Source organism: Heterocephalus glaber, unplaced genomic scaffold (genome assembly GCF_053883595.1).
Source record: "Heterocephalus glaber isolate CG9 unplaced genomic scaffold, H.glaber_assembly_v1.0 deba00001465, whole genome shotgun sequence".
NCBI classification, from domain to species: domain Eukaryota; kingdom Metazoa; phylum Chordata; class Mammalia; order Rodentia; family Bathyergidae; genus Heterocephalus; species Heterocephalus glaber.
The window spans coordinates 2,796,111-2,821,475 of record NW_028258312.1 but is presented as its reverse complement, the minus strand read 5'-3'; the positions used below and the strand labels follow the sequence as shown (position 1 = coordinate 2,821,475).

General features: G+C 37.2%; 1 protein-coding gene across 13 annotated transcripts in view; it reads left to right on the top strand.

The window, feature by feature from the left end:
- Positions 1-22,718, top strand: part of Apc (APC regulator of Wnt signaling pathway) — a 120,252-nt gene extending 97,534 nt beyond the window's left edge. For 4 of the 13 annotated variants that reach the window (XM_013071127.3, XM_004841782.4, XM_087180863.1 and 1 more), the window contains 8 exons: positions 921-1,299; positions 3,255-3,350; positions 4,589-4,642; positions 8,452-8,591; positions 9,165-9,242; positions 9,652-9,768; positions 11,593-11,807; positions 15,153-22,718. In XM_013071127.3, the coding sequence (XP_012926581.1) occupies positions 921-1,299; positions 3,255-3,350; positions 4,589-4,642; positions 8,452-8,591; positions 9,165-9,242; positions 9,652-9,768; positions 11,593-11,807; positions 15,153-21,720 (7,647 nt within the window). In that variant the 3' untranslated portion in view covers positions 21,721-22,718. The remainder of the gene's footprint in view (positions 1-920; positions 1,300-3,254; positions 3,351-4,588; positions 4,643-8,451; positions 8,592-9,164; positions 9,243-9,651; positions 9,769-11,592; positions 11,808-15,152) is intronic. The other 9 variants (XM_013071128.3, XM_021255870.2, XM_087180858.1 and 6 more) reach the window with 3 other exon arrangements.
- The last annotated feature ends 2,647 nt before the right edge of the window (positions 22,719-25,365 follow it).

Below are 25,365 nucleotides of genomic sequence, written 5' to 3'. Positions count from 1 at the left end.
GATGCTACCCACTAGATGCCCCTAACACTACTGTTGCCTCACAGTTACAACCAAAAATGCCTCTGGAACATAGCCGAATTTACAGGGTCGGGGAAGGGGGCATCCCTGAGGGAGAACCACTGATTTATAGAGATGATGCATTCTTTATATAATGCCATCTGCTTTCATGCAGTAGCCTCTAACTTTGAAATGAAGCTGATGACAATCCAGGATAACTGGGTGGTGTTTTTCTGTTTCTAACCTAAGTAAGTCCTTAGAATTTATTGTCAGAGAGTAACTAATGCTTACCACATGCTTTTAAAAATAGAAAATAACTGCAGATCCTGGCATTGTCACTTCCTATGTGCTCATGACATTTTCTTTTTCACAATAAAATATTTTCACATCCGTAAGAGAAATCATGTAATTTTAACAGTATTACACTTATAATCTAATGAGAATTCATGATTGCTGAGAATTAGTACTTAGTAAATTATTTGTGCAAAAATGTTTTCTGTTTATTGATTATATTGTAGATTAAAAGAGGTAAAACATTATTTTAAATTGCATAAAGAATTTAGATAAAATGCATTCCTTAATGTATATGAGAGATTACATCCCTGTGTGTAAGAGATCATTTAATTTTCACTCATTATAATCAGTAGATTACTGCCAAATAATCCATACAAATTGCTGTTTAAGTATAAAAAAACCTACTTTCTCTTTCTACACTGTATAATACCACTATTATGATTTATTCACGTAAAAAATTGTTGATGATTATCTGGATGTTGACATAGCACTCATTACTTTATCCTGGATTTTTCTTGTTTTGTTTTGCTTTGAATGAGTTACAGTAAACATCCCATTCATCACTTCATTAATTTTGGCTTTTGGATATTAAAGTCATAATTTTGTTTCTAAACTCATTTGGCCCACAGGTGGAAATGGTGTATTCATTGTTGTCAATGCTTGGTACTCATGATAAGGATGATATGTCACGAACTTTGCTAGCTATGTCTAGCTCCCAAGACAGCTGTATATCCATGCGACAGTCTGGATGTCTTCCTCTCCTCATCCAGCTTTTACATGGCAATGACAAAGACTCTGTATTGTTGGGAAATTCCCGGGGCAGTAAAGAGGCTCGGGCCAGGGCCAGTGCAGCCCTCCACAACATCATTCACTCACAGCCTGATGACAAGAGAGGCAGGCGTGAAATCCGAGTCCTTCATCTTTTGGAACAGATACGAGCTTACTGTGAAACCTGTTGGGAGTGGCAGGAAGCCCATGAACAAGGCATGGACCAGGACAAAAATCCAAGTATGTTCTCTATAGTGTACATCATAGTGCATTATTCAAAGCAAATGTAACAGTTTTAGACTAGAAAACTTTTTCTTCAGTTAACATGTTGTCTTTATGAATGGAGGAAGAAATTCATATTAGTTATCTATGCTGCTAACATTATTTTAGAGCTATGTCTGTATTTTCCTAGAAAAATTAACATAGGAAAATATGTGCATTGCTGTGGAACCAAAAAATAATAGCAAATCAAAAGAAACTTATCAAGGCAAAGATTAGTTGAGCTAAAAAGAATTTGAGCAATTATCTTCCCCCTTTTATTGCATAGATGAGGTTCAGAAAAGTAACTTTGTATAAGTTTTTCCAGCTATTAGTGACCAAGCCATAATCTTTTATACTTGCATATCACCCTATTCAGTGGAGACACTGTATTATTTGATCCTCACAAAAACTTTGTGAAGTAGAAAAGGAAAATGCTATCATCTAGAAATTGAAGTTTAGAGATGCTAAAAGATTACCCTTGGCCACATAGCTAGTAACTGGTAGAGCCAAGAACAAAGGTCATGTCTGCTAACTTTCAGCTTAGAGCTCTTCCTTCTGTACCGTCTTGCTCCAACCAATGGGCCCCAGTGACTGGTGGCCAAAAAACAAAAAAAAACACCCAGCTGTTGGCTCTGAAAAGGACCCTTAGCCACCAGCCCCTCCCCCTCAGGAACAGGAAATATAGGAGTTGAGTCCCTTGGGGACATAAAACTTCATTCCTGTAGCCAAGAATCAACATCAGTAAGTATATAAGGTAAGGCCTTCCTGTCACCCAGTAAGAACTCACACAGAGAATAAGTAGGTGACGCTGTTATATCAACCTATTGATTAGGGGAATGGTATTGAAAAGGGGCAATGGTAAAAACATGTCTTGTGACACTATAGCAGGTTTTTTCTAAGCCAAAGTATAAAATTTACTTCAATTTCTGGAATAAGAGAAAAGCAGAGATGATCCTTTATATGTGCTTATTCTGGGGATGAGAACTAGTAAGATACTTTATTGAGATCTTTATTGACAATAGAACATTGCCTTTCTGAATTTTCTTTGGCTGTCCACATTTATGAAAGGACTCAAATTAGTACTTCAGAAAAATACTTTTTAAAAACTATGTTATGCAGGACCGGGTATTTAGCTCAGTGGTTCCGCCGCCTGCCTCACAAGAGCAAGGTCCCGAGTTCGATCCCTGGTACCAAAAAAAAAAAACTATGTTATGTCAAATAATGAGTTTCAAAACCTTGCATATAGTATCAAATGTGTAGGTACATTTTCTTCAACACCTTTTTCTTTCAATTTTTTTACTGTATATATAGTTAACTTTCTCTACAAGGTACCAGGTTTATACAAGGCCATGTGCTTTTAACCAATGCTCAAGACAGTGGTTTAAATTTAAATTATAGGGCCAGGGATTTAGCTCAGTGGTTCTACCTCATGCCTCACAAGTGTAAGGTCCCGAGTTCAATCCCCAGTACCAATAAATAAATAAATAAATAGAAATTATAAACAGTTTTATACCAATATGTTTTTATTCTTTTATATAGCCAACATAATTTTAAATTTTTAGATATGTAAGTTAATAACATGAACCTACAGGGAATTTGAACATGGTCAGTCAAAGGCAGATGAGTGGTAAACATTTTTATGGCACTAAGAAAAGCCCTTTACTATTTGTTTTCTATTCCACATCTAGTATTTATTTGTCCATTCAGCAAATACTTGTTGATCCACTAAACTTCTATACATTAGGGTTATATTACTGATCCCTGGTTTTGTTGTGTTTTTTTGATATGGGGGATCGAACTCGGGAACTTGCACTAGCGAGGCAGGAGCCAGAACCACTGAGCTAAATCCCTGGCCCGATCCCTGTATATTTTAAAGTATAATAACCATCATTGCTTTTGAAGTAGCAAAACATGGTTTATGTCAACTTTTTCAGTGCCCGCTCCTGTTGAACATCAGATCTGTCCTGCTGTATGTGTTCTGATGAAACTTTCATTTGATGAAGAGCATAGACATGCAATGAATGAACTTGGTAAGACAAAAATGTTTCTTAATGCCATAGATAAAAATTGGTGGACTTCTAAATCATTGTAGTATAGTAAGTTAAGATGTTTAATCATTGATAAGTTGATATATAAAGTCACTAACTTCTATTACTAGTTGCTTCCTCCTTGTAGCAGGAATTGTACCCTGGTTTCCATGGGAGAAAGAGTCCTGAATCATGAAACTGTTACTCTGTTATAAACTAACTTGGATTTTCAAAGTCTTCCCTGAAGATTGAAAAAATTACCAAGTGAACTACTCCTTGTCCCTATTGCCAAGGTAGATCCTGGGTGAGAATTGATAGGGTAATTTGGGTTACTTTGCAAATACAAAGCTACTTCACTGTCCTTGAAATCTGTCAGTTACTTTTGCTGATCATCAGGAGAAATTATTAAGATTTTCATTTATCTTCATCCTTATCGGCATTTACTGGATTTTCCTCATAAGCATCATGGTATCTTTGAAACTGGTTAATATAGAAAAACATACATAATTTAAATTGGAAACATTCCATTAATTTTGGAACAGTTACTCCTTTAGGTACATGTTATCACATGCCCTAAAAGTTATATAATCTGCATTTATGCATCTCATTTTTCATGTAATGGTTTTTCTTTGATTTCTAGATTCATTTTGCACATGTGGTATTTATAAATTGCATCATGCTGAGCCACTTCATGTGAACTGGATTTCTCTATTTGTGCCACAAGCAAGAACCATAGACTGAGTTTCCATTTTAGTGTAGCTGTGCCCTTGGTTTTTGTGCTGTTTATGTTACATTACATTCCAGCCCCGACTTTGTGTTCCTACCCCCTCATCATCATTCATCATTATCTTAAAAGTGATAAAGTCATGAGACTCTTAAACACAGACAACCTGCACAGCCAAAAGTGAGTGTTGTCTCTTCAGAGTCATTTGGGAGGTTCTGTACCTTGAGATTTCAGGTCTGCCCTCCAACATGCTTTTCTTCCCACAGGCCCACCTAAATCTCTCCTCCCCTAGCATCCTATGGAATATCAGTTAATCTTATATGAATTCTCCCCTCCTCAGTATAATCTCTGCATTTATGGAAAAAATGTAATGCTAATAATGAGAAGAATTAATCCAATTTTGAGACAATACAAAGTTTTTCTATAAATGTTCCTTTGTAAACTAGGACTGACACATTAATCATCTGGATTTTAAAATAAAACCTAGACTCAGTATTTGTTCCTCTTCCTTCTTCAGGTAGGAAGGCTACCCGGGGCATTTCATCACAGGAGCTAGGGCAGGGGCTTTCAGGTGAGGAGCAGGATGGGACCTCTGGGGGTGTGATTGCTGGGGACAGAGCCACAGGGGTTGCCTTCCTCTCACTCCTAGCCTCCAAAGTGGCCCTGGGGCAAAAGGAAGATTAAGGTTTGTGGATTAGGGGGAGATAGTATAAGATGACATAGGTATCTGGCAGTCAGGGAGTAAGGAAGCAATAAGTCTCAATTGGATGAATGGAAATTCTTAAGCCCAGTCAGCTGAGACAATCTTCAGGTCATTTGAGTTTTAGATGAGAGTATCAGTGAGATATATATATTTATATATATATATGTTTTGTTAATATAATTATATATATATAATATATATATAATTTATTAATTCCAAAACCTGTCCCAGAATCTATGTTAGGCACTAGAATTTTCTAATGATTAAGATTTGGTCCTGGCTTCCAAGGAACTTAAAATTTATTAATGTAAGTATGTCACTTAATTTCTAGATCATAATGATCACTAGAGGGATTTGTCAAGCCATATAGATTCTCTGGCCCTGAAACAATTAGAATCTCCAGAGAAGGGGCCCAGAAATCATATTTATTGAGCAGCCTTAGTGATTCTTATGGTCAGGAAACTATGGAATACCATTCTATAGAATATTGATGTTTGGCCCCTGATACTTATTTTTAAAGGCAGCATTTTATACTAATGGTAGCTATCTAAACCAGATAACACAAAAATAATTACTTTTAAAAATTAAATGTCACCTCTATTATCTTTTTAAATTAAGTATGAAGGGGCCAGGGACTTAGCTCAGTGGTTCCGCCGCCTGCTTCGCAAGTGCAAGGACCCGAGTTCAATCCCCGGTACCAAAAAAAAAAAAAAAAACAATAAATTAAGTATGAAGATTCTGTTTAATGTCAGCTGAAGCCTTTAGTCTTCCATCTTCTATAAGGTTATAAGATACTGTATTGAATAATAATTAGATCAATCTAGACCTTTTTCTCTAGACCTCTTTTGTAACAAGAGACACCAAGAAAAATGTCAAAGGACATGCTCATCATCTTTACATTACCTTGAAACATCCTAATTTTTCTTAGGGAAACCGATATTTTACTCAATCGTACATGAATTTGCTTCATATTTTAATGAATCCATTTATAGTTTAATATACAAAATATACTCTTTGCCTCAAAATTCATTGCAGTCTTTATGTTTACCTGAAATTTTAAAGGATTCCTTCTCATACTCCAAAATTTATTGAATATTCTTTTTTTTCATTAGCCATGTTCTTCATGGTTTTATTGACATCTCTTATATCCTTCTCTAATCTATTTTCAGAGTCAACTTCTAAAATTTTTAGACTTTCTACACCAGAGTATTCAACCCTTTGACAATTAAATGCTGTCTTGAAGATGCATCTTAAGCATTCCAGGCAGAATTTTATGCAGAAACAAAGTGCAGTTTGTTTTATTTCAGTATTGATACTCTGCTTCATAATATTCAACATTTTGAGGATCTCATCAGTATTCTAAATCACAGTCTTCAGGTCCACAGTAATTCTGATGTCAATATCCTGGGTCAAAATTTTCAGTTGTTTTACTGGTTCCTTCTCCTTTACCCAAGTATAAAATAGTAGCTTTCCTTGAGGCTTTCTTTGCCTTAGGCTCCCTCTCTATCTTGCTTAGTATCATCCACTTCCAAAACTTCATTTACCTGCTAGCATTAGTATTCAGTTAGTGTTTTTCAATTCACATCTCAATCCAAGTTCTCCTTCCTGAGTTTTAGACATTTCACACTACTTATCTGACATCTTCCTTATATGGTATTTCAGACACTTCTAGCTCAACTATCACAAACTGAATTTGTTACTCCTTTATCTTCATATCTCCTTTCCAGAATTCCTTTTGGCATCCTAATCAATCTAGGTATTCAAACCAAAGTTTTAAGAAATCATCCCTGACTCCCCTATTTCCCTATACCTAGTAACTGAATGTTTTGATTCTGCTTCTTAATTTTATCTCAAATTGCTGTTCTTTTCTCTTTTTTTGGTACTGGGGATTGAACTTGGGACCTTGCGCTTGCCAAGGCAAGCACTGAAACCACTGAGCTAAGTCCCCAGCCCAAATTGCTGTTCTTTTCATCCCCAGTCCAACCCACTATTGTCTCACTTATTCTGCAATACTTTATCTTACCTCTCTTGCCGTTTCCAATCATAATCCATTCTGCACAGTGCAGCCATAATATAGTCTATTTAGAATGTGCATCTCATTATTTCTTTCCTCTCCCTAAAATTCTTAATGGAAAACAGAAAGTCTACTGTGGTCTGATATCTACCCATTTTTATAACCTCATCTGTGGCCCTCTCCTTGTTTCCTTATATTTCAAGCCCAGAGGCCCTTGCACATTCTAGTTCCTCTGCCTAGAATGCTTCTTTCTCATCCTTGCCCCAACATTGTTAAATATTCATCATCCTTTAAGTCTCACCTTAAACATTATTTTCTCAGTCTTTTTCTTGGGACCTGCTCCTACCCCAGATCTAGGTTAAGTCCACCTATTTTCTTAACCCTGTGCTTGATACACTCCATCACACTTAAATTAGTTTTTCAGTATCTGTCTTTGTTCTACTTTGTAAGCTCCATAAAGACAGTGACTAGTTTTGGTTCACTAATTGCATGTTTTCTGCACTATCACAAGTGGATGGAAGAAAATCTTCTTAAATATGGTCTGGATTATCTTTAAACAATTTTTAATTTTTATTGACATTCAAAGTCGTCATTTCTTTCAGTCATAAAGATTTTCATGAATCACAGCAACATCACTGGATTTCTTGCCTCAAGATGGAAATTTGTTTTTGCAAACTTGCAGATTCTTCTATATGTTGATCCTTCTAGATTATTTATAAGAATACTGATGTCCTACTCCTCTTTCCAATTAATAACCTGTTTGGACTAAGTGTCCAAGAATTGCCTATCATCTTTTTTCTGTCTGAGACACTTCTCTGTAACAAAACAATGTCCTAAGTCCTATAATGATTAATGTTTGGTGATGAATAATATTTTATAGTGCCATATGCATTTATATCTTTCTTTGCTCATTCCTTCACCATTTTGCTTCACTTTTTTTTAACCCCTTCCTTTTTGTCCTTCCTTTTCTTTTCCCTTTGTTTCCCTCCTTACCTTCCTAATGTTGACCACTGTGGGCATTGTTGAGCATACCCCCTGGTAAGAATAGAAAGAAAATACTAAATCCTCATACCATTGGTATTTGATATCAAAGAAAAGTAAGAAATTAAAAACACATGCACAAATAAGTAGCTTTATAGAACTTAGTAATAAGTTGAACAGATAATTTTTTGTGAAAATGTAAGCTTTGCTTCATGCAGTTTCATTTACAATTTCATTATTCCTAAGAGTAATTGTTTGATCAATAAGAAAGTACTGAAATAATTAGGCCATAGTGTGTGACAATGAAGAGCATTTATAAAGCCCTGTAATAAAAATAAGTTGCCTTTTTCTGTTTACATTTAGGAAGACCTAATGTTAGGAAATAGCCTTCTTCATTATTGGCAGTGTAATGTATGTGCAATAAATGGAAAATAATACTCATTTCACTCAGTAAAGCAGGAGGCTGGAGGGTGGAGAAACAGGCAGAAAATGGTATAGTTGTTATTTGTACTTTATAAATATATTACAGAAAAGTCCTTTACAGTTTTTGTGGTTTGTAATTCTAAAGGCAAAGTTAAACCATATATTGTGCTTTGAGATCTTTTCCTAATATTTAAGTTATCAAATTAAAATTTGTTTTACTTTAGATTATTGTCTTTTCCTCTTGCCCTTTTTAAATTAGGGGGACTACAGGCCATTGCAGAATTATTGCAAGTGGACTGTGAAATGTATGGGCTTACTAATGACCACTACAGTATTACTTTAAGACGATATGCTGGAATGGCTTTAACAAACTTGACTTTCGGAGATGTAGCCAACAAGGTATGTTTTATAAGATCTGTTTCTTAAGGTAGTTTAGGTATGAGTTAATTAAGTTTCCTAACTACTCTTCACTGATTTTCTTTTGTCACCTTCCTAATTAAACAATGACTAATATAAACCTATACTTCACACCCACTGCATATCCTTATTCATTTGGTTGTCTTATGCCTAAAGACAAAAGCTCATTCACACATAGAACAATAGTAAGTGTATATAATTGCATTAAAAACACTTCCTAAGAATGAGAGCAAAAATCTGAAAATCCTGATAACCAAGACAAAATGTTACACACATATTGATTCCATCCAGATGAAAAGCCTTATTTTAAATTCCTTTCTTATCATTTTTTATCATTAATTCATTTTTTTTCCAGTTTGGCAAGGGAGGAGCAGATAACAAAAATTTAGAATATTTTCCATTTATGTAATCTTATTCTGGATTGTTAATGGGTGAAAAACATCAGTTATGATTAAGATGAAACAATGAAAATTAGATTTGAAGTTTAGTGTCCAGAAACAAATCACAGCTCCAGGTTGCCTTGTTGATGACACTGTTGCATATCTTATTCTACAGGCTACACTCTGTTCTATGAAGGGCTGCATGCGAGCACTTGTGGCCCAACTAAAATCTGAAAGTGAAGACTTACAACAGGTACTACCCAGAATGTTAGATGCCTTTTCATGGATATTAGCAGGTTAATGACCTGGTTTATATTAAGCCACAGCTCAGTATTATATTTAGTATCTCATGTGTAATGTATAGTTCTATTAACACTAGAATAAAGGAAAGTAAGTATATTGTAGATATTCCTTTGGCACCCTAGTAGCACGTAGGAATTTCTTTATTACAAGTAGAGCATTCCTAATCCAAAATCTGAAACTTCCTGAATGCAACATGATGCCACATCCTGAAACTTAGTTTCATGCACAAAATTATCAAAATATTGAATGACATTACCTTCAGGTTATATGTATATGAAATATAAATGAACTTTGTATTTAGACTTGAGTCCCATGCCCAAGATAATATACAAATTATTGTAAATTTGGTTCATCTGCAGGTTATTGCAAGTGTTTTGAGGAATTTGTCCTGGCGAGCAGATGTAAATAGTAAAAAGACATTGAGAGAAGTTGGAAGTGTGAAAGCATTGATGGAATGTGCTTTGGAAGTTAAAAAGGTACCTTTAAAAATGTTTAGTATTGTAATGTGAATCCATGGTCAGCTACTTTTTCTTGATACCTTCATCCATCCAAGAGATTCCCTAATTTCTGATGTTTATCTCACCAGTCCATTGTTTTAGTCCAAACTCCTAAAGTATTAAGGGGAAAACTGTGCAAGGTGGCTTAATCAGGGTTTCTCAACCTCAGCACTATATACATTTTAAACCAGACAATTCTTTCTTCTGTGGGGCTGACCTGTGCATTGCAGGATATTCAGCAGCATCCCTAGCTGCCAGTACACACTCCTCCCAGTTGTGACAATCAGAAATGTTTCCAGAAATTGCCATATGTCCCCTGGGAGGAAGGGAGGACAAAATCACTCCTGATGAAAAATCACTGATACGTTACCTCTGAACTCTCCCAAAGTCCTCAGAAGTTTGATGGTCAGTTCATCAAGAGGTAATCACACCCCAAAGTGAGGAATCCCTAAATAATGAATTATTTACAGAAGGAAGTATCTCCAGTGGGATGTCTAGTTCAGAAGCTAAGCTAATTTAAAAATAAAACTTATCTGAGAAGAGGGATCAAGCAACTTATCTTAGCCTAGGCACCACTTTATCCAACCAGTCCAAGACCCACAGCCTACATTTTCTTTTTTTGACATGAAATTTCATGATGTTGCCCAGGCTGGTCTCAAACTGGTAGGCTTGAGTGATCCACCCACCTCTGTGACTCAGACTATAGGCACATACCACACATACCACCAGTCCTAGCACAATCTGCTTTTTCTTCTTCAAAACTTTCCTTTGCAGAAGACACAAAGCGTGTTTTTTTTCTTTCATTGTTTAGTTATAATTCTGGTAAAGTATATTACATTATACCTAGAAAACCTTTGAAATTTAATAATAGAAGAAAAATATTAGCTGGCCCTGATGGTACATTCCTATAATCCCAGCTACTCAGGAGGCTGAGGCAGGAGGATTGCAAGTTCAAGACCAGCCTGGGAAACTTAGTGAAAAGTGAAGCCCCATCTCAGAATAAAATAGGACCAGGGATGTAGCTAGCTCAATGGTAGAGCAACTCCCTAGCACAGACAAGGCCCTGGAATTCAATCACCAGTGCCACAAAAAAAGACTTGTCATCAGAGTCATGGCAAATTGTGAGCAAATATTTTTAACTGTATGTCAGAGTGTTTTCATGACAATTACTATCTGGAAGTTTACTAAGATACTATATATTAGGGAGCTGTGGCTTTTTGCAATTACTTTGGGGGGTTTTTTTGGTGTTTTGCTTTTTTGGTGCTGGTAGTTGAACCCAGGCTCTCTGTACTAAGCTACATCCCCAGCCTATTTTTCATTTTGTATTTTGAGACAGGGTCTCACTAAGTTGCATAATCTGGACCTGAACTTGTGGTGCTCCTGCCTCAGCATTCCAGATTGCTGGGATTACAGGTGTGCACCCCACACCCAGATATATTATTACTTTTCAGTTATTTATAGGTAGGTGGGTGGACAGATGGGTAGGAAGAGAGAGAGGGAGAGAGAGGAAGGTTTTTAATACAATAGAATATTGTATATACTGCTGTTGTAACTTGCTCTTGTCATTTAATACTTTTCAGATATCTTTCCATATCAATATGTGGTATATAGGGGTTTGAGTTTCTATTGTCCTGAGAATGTTTTATTTTCATAATGCACATTAGTTTTATTTCATATCCTCAGTTCTTTTAAAACATATATATGTGTACTATCTAAATACTTAACTTTCATTCAGTAGATATAAACAAGTTATGAGAAACTAATTCTAACTAATTAGATATCACATACTCTGTTTCTTAATAGGAATCAACCCTCAAAAGTGTATTGAGTGCCTTATGGAATTTGTCAGCACATTGCACTGAGAATAAAGCTGATATATGTGCTGTAGATGGTGCACTTGCATTTTTGGTTGGCACTCTGACTTACCGGAGCCAGACAAACACTTTAGCCATCATTGAAAGTGGAGGTGGGATATTACGGAATGTGTCCAGCTTGATAGCAACAAATGAGGACCACAGGTACATACAGAGTTTTATGTTACTTTTAAATTAATTAGAGTAGAATTAATTTCTTCAAAAAGACCTAATTGTAAACAATGTTTTGTATAATTATGAAAGTTGTAACCCTAAATACATTTACTACAGTGAAAAGATAATTATTCCTAGTTTAACTTATTAGTCTGTTTGTTCTAATAAAGTTTATAGTATCATAAATCCAGAAATAAACAAATGATAGTTGAGAGATATAGCCTATATGTAGAAGAAAAAATAAAAGTCACAAATATTAGAACAAAATCCCTTCTTGTTTATTAGCATGGCATATAAGACTATAAGACTTAATTTTTTTTTTAGCAAAGCATTTATTGGTACATTTTAGATATATATAATGATAACATTCACTATAGGGAATTTGTACCAGTACATAATATATCTTGCTTCCTCTTTCTTTTTGGTACCGGGGATCAAACTCAGGTCTTTGTGCTTGTGAGGCAGGCGGCAGAACCACTGAGCTAAATCCCCGGCCCCTTGCTTCCTCTTTTTATTTTCTCCATTCTCCCTCCCCTCCCCATTATGTACAAAAGCTTTGTTTCCATTTTTTCCTTCATTTCTTTTTTTTCTTGTACTTTCTTTCCTTTCCCCCTCTCCCTTGTTCCCCTTCTCATTTGAACATTTTCTTCCCAATTCCCAATGTCTATTGTACATTTTAGTCCTTATTTCCACTTTTGGTTTCTCACACCAGAGAAACAATGTGATATTTAAATGTGTGTTCAATTTATTTCACTTAAGAGTATGGTCTCAAGGTGCATCTGTTTAGCTATAAATGTCTGAAGCTCATCGTTCTTTATGGCAGAGTAGTACTCCACTGTGTAGAAAAACCACATCTTCTTTATCCATTTATCGGTTGATGAGTATTTGGGCTGTTTCCAAGATTTAGCAATTACAAATTGTGCCACTGTAAACATGGATGTGCATATATCACTGTTATATGATGCTTTTAATTCTTTTGAGAAGATATCAAGAAGGGAAAAAAAAAAAAAAAAAGAAGGGGAATAGCTGAGTCAAATGGAACCTCCAGTTTTAGTTCTTTGAGGAATCTCCACATTGATTTCCACAGTGGTTGTACCAGTCTACACTCCTACCAACAGTGAAGAAGGGTTCCTTTTTCCCCTCAACCCCTCTAGTATTTGTTATTGGTTGATTTCTTGATAACAGCCGTTCTTTCTGGAGTGAGATGGAATCTCAGCATTGTTTTAATTTGCATCTCTCAAATATAAGATTTTTTTTTTGGTACTGGAGATCAAACTCAGGACCTTGTGCTTGCCAGGCAGGTGCTGTGCCACTGAGGTAAATCCCCAGCCCTATAAGACTTAATTTTAAAACAAAGCAAAAACTGTGAACATGACCCATGCACATTTTTCTAGTGAGTCTTAACCATATTTAACCACCAGTCAGTCATCTAGGTGCCTAGATCTGTGAAACCCAAGAGATCACTTCCAGGTCAGGGCACACATTTTTAAAACTTGGAGTCTGTATTATATCCCAAAAAATGAATTTCTTCCAAAGCTTATTAATTTATCCAGTACTGTTCCTCTTATTTTCCAAAAGAACATGAGGTTCTTTTAGTAAATGGGCCTGTAAGAATAGAAGTAAACATCTCTTTTAAGCATAGTGGCACACGTCTATAATCACAGCACTCTGGGAGGCTGAGGCAAGAAGATCATGAATTCCAGTCTAGTCTAAGCAACCTGGCGACTTAGTGTGACCTTGTCTCAAAATAAAAAATTTAAAAAGGGTAAGGATGTAGCTCAGTTCTAAAGCCCTGGGTTCTATCCTTAGTATGGTGGAGAAAGAAAAGTTTTTGATGCACAAACTACCAGCTTTACATCCCTTTCTGCTATGCAAAGAAGGTATCTTAAACTCAGTAAGGAATCACTTTACTACTGGACTACTGACAGAAGACCACTATGTTAAAGCTTATTGTATACCGTTGCCCACTAAAGCAGAATATTCTATCTTTGAGGTTGAATTTGCCATGCATTCAACAAACTACAGTAATAGCTCTCACCAGTACCACAGTTTATTATATTGATTCTTAGCCCTGTATTTATATGTTTTAAATGTCTTGAAAATCTTTAATTCATATTATCTTTAAAGTAATGACTCCCAGCACTTGGGAGACTGAGGCAGGAGGATCACCATTAAGTTCAAAGCCTGCCTAGGTACATGGTGAGTTCCAGCCACTCTGAACTACATAGCAAGACCCTGTCTAAAAAAAAAAAAAAGTAATGACTATACACACTCTCTGTCAGTACTTAGAAAGGAGATGGCAGTATCACAAGATAATGCCAGAGATGTAGAGATAACTCTAGAAAGTAAGTATGCTGATATAGGAGCATACAGCAAGCTCCCTTAATTCTTAAGGCTGTCTCAGTCAGTTCTGTCTGCCTCTTCTAAGATATCTCAGTAATCCACACTGTGAATGCATCTGTAGATTAAATTACTACCAAGTTCCTGTTTAGTTAAAGATTTTATAATGTACTTAAAATTCTTAAATTGAGAAACAGTTGCCATGTAAATAAATATATCTGCCTCCCCCAAAATTTTTTTTAAGATACCGATTCAGAATAGGAAGTATAGCATAGATAGAAAATAACACTTTTACTTATTTTAGTCTGGCAGATGAGTACAGGCATTCCATTCCTGCAACTAGGTTGTTGAGTGAGTTGGTCGCTAAGTGAGGAATTGTATATAGTATGTACATTACAATATACAGAACAAAGAAAAGGTTAAAGGAAACTCCAGTTTGATGACTTTGCTTTTATTTCCATAACTCTTACAAGCAGTACTGTAATGTATAACAACATAAAACTACAGTACTGTACTTTGCAGTATAATCAGCAAAAATTACGTTACTGTGTAAACATGATATACTGTGCAAAAAGACAGTGAGGTTCTATCAACAAGATGTACAGAAGAACTGTACAAAAAAACAGGTAAGTCCATGTGGTGGGGTCATAAGTCTAAACAGCGCACCTGGGTGGTAAACAGGTCCTTAAACGAGGAATATCTATAATTTAAAACAAATGTACTAAAAGAATAAAAGGAGGGCCGGGGATTTAGCTCAGTGGTTCTGGCACCTGCCTCACAAGTGCAAAGTTCCAAGTTCGATCTCCAGTATCAAAAAAAAAAAAAAAAAAAGAATAAAAGGAGATGTGGATGCTTGGAACCTATAGGTTAATTGGTACAATATTATGCCTATTAAATTTCCTATTAATCTTTAGATTTGTTTGCTTTCTATTCTTTTATTTGTGTTGTTACAGATTTTTTTTTACCTTAATTTGTGATGTCTTGTTTTTATTCCAGGCAAATCCTAAGGGATAACAACTGCCTACAAACCTTATTACAACACTTGAAATCTCACAGTTTAACAATAGTCAGTAATGCATGTGGAACTCTGTGGAATCTCTCGGCAAGAAATCCTAAAGACCAGGAAGCATTATGGGACATGGGGGCAGTCAGCATGCTCAAGAACCTCATTCATTCAAAGCACAAAATGATTGCTATGGGAAGTGCTGCAGCTTTAAGGAATCTCATGGCAAATAGACCTGCAAAGTATAAAGATGCCAATATTATGTCTCCTGGTTCAAGCTTGCCATCTCTTCATGTTAGGAAACAAAAAGCCCTAGAAGCAGAATTAGATGCTCAGCATTTATCAGAAACTTTTGACAATATTGATAATTTAAGTCCCAAGGCATCTCATCGTAGTAAGCAGAGACACAAGCAAAGTCTTTATGGTGACTATGTTTTTGATACTAATCGACATGATGATAATAGGTCAGACAGTTTTAATACTGGAAACATGACTGTTCTTTCTCCATACTTGAATACTACTGTGTTACCCAGCTCTTCTTCATCAAGGGGAAGTTTAGATAGTTCTCGTTCTGAAAAAGACAGAAGTTTGGAGAGAGAACGAGAGATTGGCCTAAGCAGTTACCATCCAGCAACAGAAAACCCAGGAACCTCTTCAAAACGAGGTTTGCAGATATCTACCACTGCAGTCCAAATTGCCAAAGTTATGGAAGAAGTATCAGTCATTCATACCTCCCAGGAAGATAGAAATTCTGGTTCCACCACTGAATTACATTGTGTTACAGATGAGAGGAATGCAATAAGAAGAAGCTCTGCTGCCCACACCCATTCAAACACATACAATTTCACTAAATCAGAAAATTCAAATAGGACATGTTCTATGCCTTATGCCAAGCTGGAATATAAGAGATCTTCAAATGATAGTTTAAATAGTGTCAGTAGTAGTGATGGTTATGGTAAAAGAGGTCAAATGAAACCCTCAATTGAATCATATTCTGAAGATGATGAAAGTAAATTTTGCAGTTACGGTCAATATCCGGCTGACCTAGCCCATAAAATACATAGTGCAAATCACATGGATGATAATGATGGAGAGCTGGATACACCAATAAATTATAGCCTTAAATACTCAGATGAGCAGCTGAACTCTGGAAGACAGAGTCCTTCACAGAATGAAAGATGGGCAAGACCCAAACACATAATAGAAGATGAAATAAAACAAAGTGAGCAAAGACAATCAAGGAGTCAAAATACCACTTACCCTGTATATACTGAGAGCAATGATGATAAGCACCTCAAGTTCCAACCACATTTCGGACAGCAGGAATGTGTTTCCCCATACAGGTCCAGGGGAACTAATGGCTCTGAAGCAAACCGAGTGGGTTCAAGTCATGGAATTAACCAAAATGTAAACCAGTCTTTGTGTCAGGAAGATGACTATGAAGATGATAAGCCAACCAACTATAGTGAACGTTACTCTGAGGAAGAACAACATGAAGAAGAGAGACCAACAAATTATAGCATAAAATATAATGAAGAGAAACATCATGTGGATCAGCCTATTGATTATAGTTTAAAATATGCCACTGACATTTCTTCCTCACAGAAACCATCATTTACATTCTCAAAGAGTTCATCTGTACAGAGCAGTAAAACTGAACACATCTCGTCAAGCAGTGAGACTACATCCACACCTTCCTCTAATACCAAGAGGCAGAATCAGGTGCATCCAAATTCAGCACAAAGTATAAGTGGTCAGACTCAAAAAGCCACCACTTGCAAAGTCCCCTCTATCAACCAAGAAACGATCCAGACTTACTGTGTAGAAGACACCCCAATATGTTTTTCAAGGTGTAGTTCCTTATCATCTTTGTCATCAGCTGAAGATGAAACAGGATGTGATCAGACAACACAAGAAGCAGATTCTGCTGGTACTCTGAAAATAGCAGAAATAAAAGAGAGCAGTGTGACTAGAGCAACGGAAGACCCTGCAAATGAAGTTTCAACAGCGTCACAGCATGTTAGAACCAAATCCAGCAGACTCCAGGCCTCTGGTTTATCTTCAGAATCAACCAGGCACAAAGCCGTTGAATTTTCTTCAGGGGCAAAATCTCCCTCCAAAAGTGGTGCTCAGACACCCAAAAGTCCACCAGAGCACTATGTTCAGGAGACTCCACTCATGTTTAGCAGATGTACTTCTGTCAGTTCACTTGATAGTTTTGAGAGTCGTTCCATAGCCAGCTCTGTTCAGAGTGAACCATGCAGTGGGATGGTAAGTGGCATTATAAGCCCCAGTGACCTTCCAGATAGCCCTGGACAAACCATGCCACCAAGCAGAAGTAAAACCCCTCCACCTCCTCCCCAAACAGTTCAAAGTAAGCGAGAGGTACCTAAAAATAAAGTGCCTCCTGTTGAAAAGAGAGAAAATGGACCTAAGCAAGCTGCTGTAAATGAGGCTGTTCAGAGGGTCCATGTCCTTCCAGATACTGATACTTTATTGCATTTTGCCACAGAAAGTACTCCAGATGGATTTTCTTGTTCATCTAGCCTGAGTGCCCTGAGCCTTGATGAGCCATTTATACAGAAAGATGTGGAGTTAAGAATAATGCCTCCAGTTCAGGAAAATGACAATGGAAATGAAACAGAACCAGAGCAGCCTGAAGAATCAAATGAAAACCAGGAAAAAGAGGCAGAAAAACACATTGATTCTGAAAAAGATCTGTTAGATGACTCAGATGATGATGATATCGAAATTTTAGAAGAATGTATTATTTCTGCCATGCCAACAAAGTCATCACGCAAAGCCAAAAAGCTAGCCCAGACTGCTTCAAAATTACCTCCTCCTGTTGCAAGGAAACCAAGTCAACTGCCTGTGTACAAACTTCTGCCATCACAAAACAGATTGCAGACACAAAAGCATGTTAGTTTCACACCAGGAGACGATATGCCACGAGTGTATTGTGTAGAAGGGACACCTATAAACTTTTCCACAGCTACATCACTAAGTGATCTAACAATAGAATCTCCTCCAAATGAGTTAGCTGTTGGTGAAGGGGCCAGAGCAGGGACACAGTCCAGTGAATTTGAAAACCGGGATACCATTCCTACAGAAGGCAGAAGTACAGATGAGGTTCAGAGAGGGAAACCCTCATCTATACCTATGCCCGAGTTGGATGACAATAAGACAGAGGAAGGTGATATTCTTGCAGAATGCATTAATTCTGCTATGCCCAAAGGAAAAAGTCACAAGCCTTTCCGTGTGAAAAAGATAATGGACCAGGTCCAACAAGCATCTGTGTCTTCACCTGGAACTAACAAAAATCAAATAGATAGTAAGAAAAAGAAGCCTACTTCACCAGTAAAACCTATGCCACAAAATACCGAATGTAGAACACGTGCAAGGAAGAATACAGACTCAAAAAATAGTTTAAATGCTGACCGAACTTTCTCAGACAACAAAGATTCAAAGAAACAGAACTTGAAAAATAATTCCAAGGATTTAAATGATAAGCTACCAAATAATGAAGATCGAGTCAAAGGAAGTTTTGCTTTTGATTCACCTCATCACTACACCCCCATTGAAGGAACACCTTACTGTTTTTCACGAAATGATTCTTTGAGTTCTCTAGATTTTGATGATGATGATGTTGACCTTTCTAGAGAAAAGGCTGAACTGAGGAAGGGGAAAGAAAATAAGGACTCAGAAGCTAAAGTTACCAGTCACACAGAACTAACCTCAAACCAACAATCAGCTAATAAAACACAGGCTGTTACAAAACATTCAGTAAATCGAGGTCAGTCTAAACCTTTACCACAGAAGCCACCCTCTTTCCCCCAGTCATCCAAAGACATACCAGATAGAGGGGCAGCAACTGATGAAAAATTACAGAATTTTGCTATTGAAAATACTCCAGTGTGCTTTTCTCGTAATTCCTCCCTGAGTTCTCTCAGTGACATTGACCAGGAAAACAACAACAAAGAAAATGAACCCATCAAAGAGACTGAGCCTCCTGACTCACAAGGAGGACCGAGTAAACCTCAGGCGTCAGGTTATGCTCCTAAATCATTTCATGTTGAAGATACCCCTGTTTGTTTTTCAAGAAATAGTTCTCTCAGTTCTCTCAGTATTGATTCTGAAGATGACCTCTTGCAGGAGTGTATAAGTTCTGCAATGCCAAAAAAGAAAAGGCCCTCAAGACTCAAGGGTGATAATGAAAAGCACAGTCCCAGAAACATGGGTAGCTTATTAGCTGAAGATTTGACCCTTGATTTGAAAGATATACAGAGACCAGATTCAGAACATGGTTTATCCCCTGATTCAGAAAATTTTGATTGGAAAGCTATTCAAGAAGGTGCAAATTCCATAGTGAGTAGTTTACATCAAGCTGCTGCTGCCTGCTTATCTAGACAAGCTTCATCTGATTCTGATTCTATCCTTTCATTGAAATCAGGAATCTCTCTGGGATCACCTTTTCATCTTACACCTGATCAAGAAGAAAAACCCTTCACAAGTAATAAAGGCCCACGAATTCTCAAACCTGGGGAGAAAAGTACATTAGAAACTAAAAAAATGGAATCTGAAAATAAAGGAATCAAAGGAGGAAAAAAAGTTTATAAAAGTTTGATTACTGGAAAAGTTCGATCTAATTCGGAAATTTCAAGCCAAATGAAACAGCCTCTTCAAACAAATATGCCTTCAATCTCTCGAGGTAGGACAATGATTCATATTCCCGGAGTTCGAAATAGTTCCTCAAGTACAAGTCCTGTTTCTAAAAAGGGGCCACCCTTGAAGACTCCAGCCTCCAAAAGCCCTAGTGAAGCTCAGACAGCCACCACTTCTCCTAGAGGAGCCAAGCCATCGGTGAAATCAGAATTAAGCCCTGTTACCAGGCAGACTTCCCAAATAGGTGGGTCAAATAAAGGGTCTTCTAGGTCAGGATCTAGAGATTCCACTCCTTCAAGACCTGCACAGCAACCATTAAGTAGACCTATGCAGTCTCCAGGGCGAAACTCAATTTCCCCTGGTAGAAATGGAATAAGTCCTCCTAACAAATTATCTCAACTGCCCAGGACATCGTCCCCCAGTACTGTTTCAACTAAGTCCTCGGGTTCTGGGAAAATGTCATACACATCCCCAGGCAGACAGATGAGCCAACAAAACCTTACCAAACAAACAGGCTTATCCAAGAATACCAGTAGTATCACCAGAAGTGAGTCTGCCTCTAAGGGACTAAATCAGATGAGTAATAGCAATGGATCCAATAAAAAGGTGGAACTTTCCCGAATGTCTTCAGCTAAGTCAAGTGGAAGTGAATCTGATAGATCAGAGAGACCTGTCTTAGTACGACAGTCTACTTTCATCAAAGAAGCTCCAAGCCCAACCCTGAGAAGAAAACTGGAAGAATCTGCTTCATTTGAATCTCTTTCTCCATCTTCTAGACCAGACTCTCCCACTAGGTCCCAGGCACAAACACCAGTTTTAAGTCCTTCCCTTCCTGATATGTCTCTACCCACACACTCATCTCTTCAGGCTGGTGGATGGCGAAAACTCCCACCTAATCTCAGTCCCACTATAGAGTATAATGATGGAAGACCAACAAAGCGTCATGACATAGCACGCTCCCATTCTGAAAGTCCTTCCAGACTTCCAATCAATAGGTCAGGAACCTGGAAGCGTGAGCACAGCAAACATTCATCCTCCCTTCCTCGAGTAAGCACTTGGAGAAGAACTGGAAGTTCATCTTCAATTCTTTCGGCTTCATCAGAGTCCAGTGAAAAAGCAAAAAGTGAGGATGAAAAACATGTGTACTCTATTTCAGGAACCAAGCAAACTAAAGAAAACCAAGTATCCACAAGAGGAACATGGAGAAAAATAAAAGAAAGTGAACTTTCTCCCACAAATATGACTTCTCCAACCACTTCCTCAGGTGCTATAAATGGTGCTGAATCAAAGACCCTGATTTATCAAATGGCACCTGCTGTTTCTAAAACAGAAGATATTTGGGTGAGAATTGAGGACTGTCCTATTAACAACCCTAGATCTGGAAGATCTCCTACAGGTAATACTCCCCCAGTGATTGATGGTGTCTCAGAAAAGGGAAATCCAAGCATTAAAGATTCAAAAGATAATCAGGGAAAACAAAATGTGGGTAATGGCAGTGCTCCCATGCACACCACAGGTTTGGAAAACCGCCTGAACTCCTTTATTCAGGTGGATGCCCCAGACCAAAAAGGAACGGAGACAAAATCAGGACAAAGTAATCCTGTCCCCACAGCAGAGACTAGTGAAAATTCTATAGCAGAGCGTACCCCATTCAGTTCAAGCAGCTCCAGCAAGCACAGTTCACCTAGTGGGACTGTTGCTGCCCGAGTGACTCCTTTTAATTACAACCCAAGCCCCAGGAAAAGCAGTGCAGATAGCACTTCGGCCCGGCCATCTCAGATCCCAACACCGGTGAATACCAACACAAAGAAACGAGATTCAAAAACCGACAGCACAGAATCCAATGGAACTCAAAGTCCTAAGCGCCATTCTGGGTCTTACCTTGTAACATCTGTTTAAACAGCTGGAAGTGTGAAACTAAGAAAATTAGGTGTTAATTACAACTTCTCTAAGAAATTTTGTGTCAGATGAAAACTTAAAAGATTGAACAGTTTTGTAAATAAGTTTGATTCTTGTTAGAGGGTTTTTGTTCTGGAAGCCATATTTGATAGTACACTTTGTCTTCACTGGTCATATTTTGGGAGGCACTCTTGATATTTAGGGAAAAAAAGGGTAAAGCCAAGTATATTTGTACAGTATGTTCTACATGTATTTAAGTAGCATCCATCCCATCATCCTTTAATTATCGCGTGTCTTAAAATAATGAACACTACAGATAGAAAATATATATTGCTGTTATCAATCATTTCTAGATTATAAACTAAACTTACATCAGGGAGAAATTGGTATTTATGCAAAAAAGAGTTGTCCTTGTGAAACCATCTAACATCATAATTAATCATGTGGCTGTGAAATTCACAGTAATATGGTTCCCGATGAATAAGTTTACCCAGCCTGCTTTGCTTTACTGCATGAATGAAATTGATGGTTCAATTTCAGAAGTAATGATTAACAGTTCTGTGGTTACATGATGTGCATAGAGAATAGCTACAGTGTAACAATTCACACTGTTTTGTGCTCAAAAAAAAAAAAATCTGTGTAACTGTAAAACATTGAATGAAACTATTTTACCTGAACTAGATTTTATCTGAAAGTAGGTAGAGTTTTTGCTATGCTGTAACTGTTGTATATTCTGGTATTTGAGGTGAGATGGCTGCTCTTTTATTAATGAGACATGAGTTGTGTCTCAACAGAAACTAAATGAACATTTCAGAATAAATTATTGCTGTATGTAAACTATTACTGAAATTGGTATTTGTTGGAAGGACCTTATTTCACATTTGTATTAATAATTGTCATAAGGGCCTCTTTTAAAAGCTTATATAAATTTTTTTCTTCAGATTCTATGCATTAAGAGAAAAATTCCTCTTACTGTAATAAAAACATTCGAAGAAGACTGTTGGCACTTAACCATTCCTGAAATTAATTTTTCTTTATGTGATTAGCACTTCTTGCTATTTCATGATTGTCCACTTTTTTTCCTTACTCCACTGCCGCCCAGTTAAAACAAATGCATATTAGAGTGTAGACTGCCTAGCACAAGACTCAGCAGTGAATAGGCCCTCACAGAATATTTCCTTTTTCTTACTAGAAATCAGTACTTGAAAATTTAATGATTTTTTTTAAGTATAAGTAGTCCCTCCTCAGCTTTACAACATAGCTGCCTTCCCCTTCATCTTCTCCCTGTTGCTACTGAGTCTGAAATGAACACTATTATCACCCCATATGTCAGGGCACATTTTTTGCAGCCAAGTATAATCAGTATTTTGCCATCATGTGGAACTGCAAAGGTAGATTTAATACCATTAAGATAATCAAAGGGATATTTTTAAATCCCCAGTATGGGTATGGCTGTGGGGAAGTCCTCCTTCATAAAAGAAAACACTTAGTAAGGGTAATTTACTTACTACTATGTCTTGCATTTATCAGAGAGTGACCGTGATGATAAATGCTCATATATTTGCTGAATAAATAAGAATTTTATTTTTAATGATAAAATTCATGTACCTTGCATTTGGATATGGAAGAGAATTTCTAGCCATGTGTGGGACACTGGAAAAAGGAAGTGAGAGGCAAGTTTGCCCACCTACGTGGTGCCCTTGAGGTCAGTCATACAATTCACTGTCTACTGCTTACTTATATTTATAACTGTCAGGTAATGGGGCTTTTTGTTTTTAAAGCTAGAATGACCGAAAATTAAAGTGCTATAATTTTAACTAAGGCGTTTTACTCCAAAGCCTATACTCTTTCCAGTGCTCCACTTGTAAACACCTCATGTACTTATCTTTGGAATATATCTACCTTTAAATTTTGTCAAATTTTTATCTGAAATTGTCTATGAATAATACTCTATTTTGTTCTTCAAGGCTGCCGTGAATAACAGAGACACATGCATAATCCTTTTCTTTCAGTCCTGATTTTGTCTGAATTACTGCATGTCAGTTTTTATAAACCACTTCAAGTATTTTTATGGAAGAAGATGGGGTATTAATTAGAATAAAACTCCCCTTAAATTCACATAAAAGGAAGAAACATGATCAGTATTGGAAATGAAAGAAGAGTTCATTCCATGTGCTGCAAGATGAATTCCTATGGGCAGCACTGCTGGGAGAAGGGCCAATCAGTGTGTGTTGTCCCTTGAAGAAAGGGTTGCTGGGTGAGACCCTCTAGTTAAGAGAGATGGCTCTGAATTAGTAAATGGGCAAATCTCAGTCCTACTTTGAGAAGTTCACAGGGTGCTGCCATGCGTGATAGCATGCCAAATACTCCCAGAGTGTGCTTGGACAAATGGCATACTAAACCCAGTGCTGGGATTGGTTAATAGTTGTGATGCCATTGCCAGGGGTGGCAGGCGCAATGCCCTATTTTGCTTGGACTGCAGCTCAGTGGTTTTCCAACAAAGATGTATTTGAATCATCTTGAAAGCCAGGCACAGTAGTGCACACCTGTAACCCGAGTTACCAGAAACCCTGAGCCAGAAGTTGAGATCAGCCTGGGCAACTCAGGGAGGCCTCATCACAAAAGCAAAAAGACATCTGGACCACAGTTTGAGTAGGTTTGGAGGGGCCAAGAATGGGCATTTGTAACAAGCTGAAATGCAGTGCTGCTGATCTGGGGACCGCAGTTTGAGAATTACTACCCCCAGTTACCATGAAGTTCCTTGAATAATTGCCTTTGGCTCTAGCAATTCAACAACTGGATCTTTAATCTGCCAACAAATAAATTCTTCCTCTGCCGTGAAAGACAAATATTGAGCTGTTCAGTCCAACATAGCTCATTTCAACTGGCAACAGGGAACACACACCAGACCTGAATGAACAAGTACTTCTGAAGACACTATGTCTGAAAGGTCAGCTAATGTTTCCTCTGATTTAGTTACTGTAAAAGGCAGTAACTTCAACAAATATTTTATTTGGATTTGTAATAAACTGAAAATGGAACTTTAAGCCGAGGGAAGATTTTTTCAAATGAAAAATATATCCAACTTATTAATATACAGTAGAAGTGTTAACTGACAAGTCAGATATTGATGTTAAACTTTACAAATTACCAGGTCACTGAAAAAGTTAACGATAGGGAAACTATGAAATTAAAGAGAAACACAGCCCAAAAATAAATAAACCCCAGGGCCTTTGAACTGAATTACACCCCAACCCTTTTTTTTTTTTTTGATTCTGAAACAGGATCTCACTAGGTTGTCCAGGCTGGGTACAAATTTGTGATACTCCTGCCTCAGCTTCCCAGCATGCTGGGAATTACAGGCATGCAACACCACACCTGGCTCAAAATTTTTCTTGATTATATAAAATATATATCATATTAGCACCAAATTAATTAAGTGAAACGATAAGTCTCTTGGTTGAGGATAGGAGACAGCTGCACTGCTCTGAGTTTTTGTAATCATGGTTACCCATGATCTGAATCTGTCTAATCAAATCTGACTCTGAATTTGTGTCTAAGAAAGGAAAAGAACAGAGTGCCTGAGATGCAAACAAGTAAACTGCCCAGAGCTGAAGAAAAACTTGAGCAATCAGAGCATTAACA